The 2,264-nt window shown below is 36.7% G+C and overlaps 1 protein-coding gene across 1 annotated transcript; it reads right to left on the bottom strand.

Annotated features, from left to right (window-relative positions):
- Positions 1–861: 861 nt before the first annotated feature.
- Positions 862–1,795, bottom strand: LOC110115267 (the record flags this gene model as incomplete). Its single annotated transcript, XM_020848459.1, has 2 exons — positions 1,719–1,795; positions 862–1,376 (listed from the first exon to the last, which is right to left on the bottom strand). Coding segments are annotated over exons 1-2 (592 nt in total), but the record flags the coding sequence as incomplete, so codon positions are not given.
- Positions 1,796–2,264: the final 469 nt, after the last annotated feature.

The following is a 2,264-nucleotide window of genomic DNA, read 5'->3' as shown; positions in this document are numbered from 1 at the left end:
ACATCTCATTTGAGGTACAGGCCAATAATTTTTTTTTCAATACCGAAGTGACCAGCTAGTCCTTCTTCATGGCATTCTTTTTTTTTGGGAAAAATTATGGCCTAAGCCCTTTTCATTAATATAAATTTGTTACATGTAATGAAGAAAGAAAGAGCAATAAAAAAGATCTTGTCAAAACTTACAAGATCCAAAAATGGGATAATAAAACAAAATCCCCAGAACAAACCTTTAAAGCAAAATAACCAAAAAAGAGAATGAAAAACAGGAGAAAATAACCAAAGGAAGAGGAGATCAGAGATGCCGCGGGCTCAGGAATTGCCGCTCTCTCAACCTGGTTGCAAAAATAAGATTCCTTCCATCCATAGGAGAAAATGGCAATCCAATCATCATTGCCCATTTTCACGATAAACCCCACAAACCAATTCCATCAGCAGCTCAGCAAAGAGCAAAAACAACTACAGCAGGTAAAAACAGAACAGCACCCGGATTGCCAACCCAAAAACACATCCAACAGAACAGAAGCGTGCCAGAACCACCAGTCACAGCACCATACAATTCTCAAGAAGCCTTACAGTAACTTCATCAGCAAATCTCTATTTTTCCATTTCAAAATTCTAGAGAAAACTGCAGTCTTAATTTTCAGGGTTAAAGAAGTGTAAGAAAGAGCAGAATCCCCAAAATTTCTATCATTCCTTTCTCTCCAAATATAGTAAATTGAAGAGCAAATAAGTAGATAGTAAAAATCTTTATTCTTGTCACGAGTTTCTTTGATATATTCAAAAATTTGCAGCACACTAGGTATGAGCAGTAAAAAACCAAGATTGGAAATAAGCTTTGAGAGAATAGTAAAAGAGTAGTCACATTCAAAGAAAAGATGGTTGATAGATTCTGCATGAGAGTGGCAAAGAGCACAAATAGGATCCACAGAGATATTTCTGGCTAGTAAAGAGTCCGCAGTCTTTAAACCCCCAGATAAAGCCATCCAGCTATAAGATGAGTATCTAAGAATATAACGCTTATGCCAAACAAATTCCCACCAATTAACATTAACATCATGAATATGGAAAAAATCCCTGAATTTCTTATGCCAACAAGCTTTAACATCATCCCAGTAAATTGTATCCCGATCAGCAGAAAAAATAGGAATACCGGAAAGATAATTCCGAACAGCAAGCGGCAAATGCTCAGGCAGGTCCCAAGCAAACCCATTCATAATGACATTAATCCTCTCATTAACAGGAAAAACCGAAAGCAGCGGTTGAAGGACATCAATTTCTTTGATACAGCTATCTTTAACCCAATGATCCCAGAACAGGGCAACATTAGAGTTAGCAGATACATTAAAGTGAAATTTAGCTTTAGACAAATTAGCATCCCTACAAATATTTTTCCAATACTTAGAGGCTTTTGAAACAGGGTCTTTCCAAGGAGAGACATGAAGGTGTAAAAGCCAACTGCTAAGAGGACTTTTCTCATTGTAAATTCTTAAGATGAGAGAACAGTTAAAGCAAAATTGGAGGGATTGAAGAGAAGGCAATCCAATACCTCCAAACTCTTTAGGCTTACAAGTATTTTTCCAAGAGATTAAATGCAATTTTTTCTTATTTAAGTCCCCAAAGAAAATGAATTTAGCACATAATCTATCAATTTGTTTTAGAATGGTTTTGGGTATAATACTACCATGGATCTAGTAGGCAATAGTATTCCAAATCGTATACCTGAGAAATTGAAGTCTGCCAGCAAAAGATAATGCTTTAGCTTTCCAACCAGACAACTTCTTAATGATACTCTCCATAAGCTTAGAAAAACAGCTAAGTTTCGGGTGAAAAGCGGATAAGGGAATTCCCAAATAAGTCATAAAAGAGGAGCAGCAGAGATGTTAAGTGCAGAGCATAAATCCTCAGAATTAATACAGTTAAGGGGTAATATAACAGAGCTTTTCCCAAAGTTGACATGTAGACCAGAGGCCTTAGAAAATTCCTTAAGAATGTTGGAGAGTTTGATGCAGTTATCAACATCAGCTTTGCCAAAAATAATCAAATCATCTGCATATAAGAGATGAGTCAATCTAAAATTCCCAAAAGAGAAACCTTCAAAATATTGATCGAGCAAATTGCAATCCAGCAAGCAAGACAGACCATCCATAACAATACTGAAGAGATAAGGGCTAAGGGGGCAACCCTTCCTTAGCCCAGATGAAGATTGGAAGAATCCCTCCAAAGAACCGTCCATACAAAGAGAGAACCAGACATCCAGAATACAAG

This window comes from Dendrobium catenatum, unplaced genomic scaffold, assembly GCF_001605985.2.
Source record: "Dendrobium catenatum unplaced genomic scaffold, ASM160598v2 original_scaffold_39990, whole genome shotgun sequence".
Classification (NCBI taxonomy): Eukaryota; Viridiplantae; Streptophyta; class Magnoliopsida; order Asparagales; family Orchidaceae; genus Dendrobium; species Dendrobium catenatum.
This window is presented reverse-complemented; position numbering and strand designations above follow the sequence as displayed.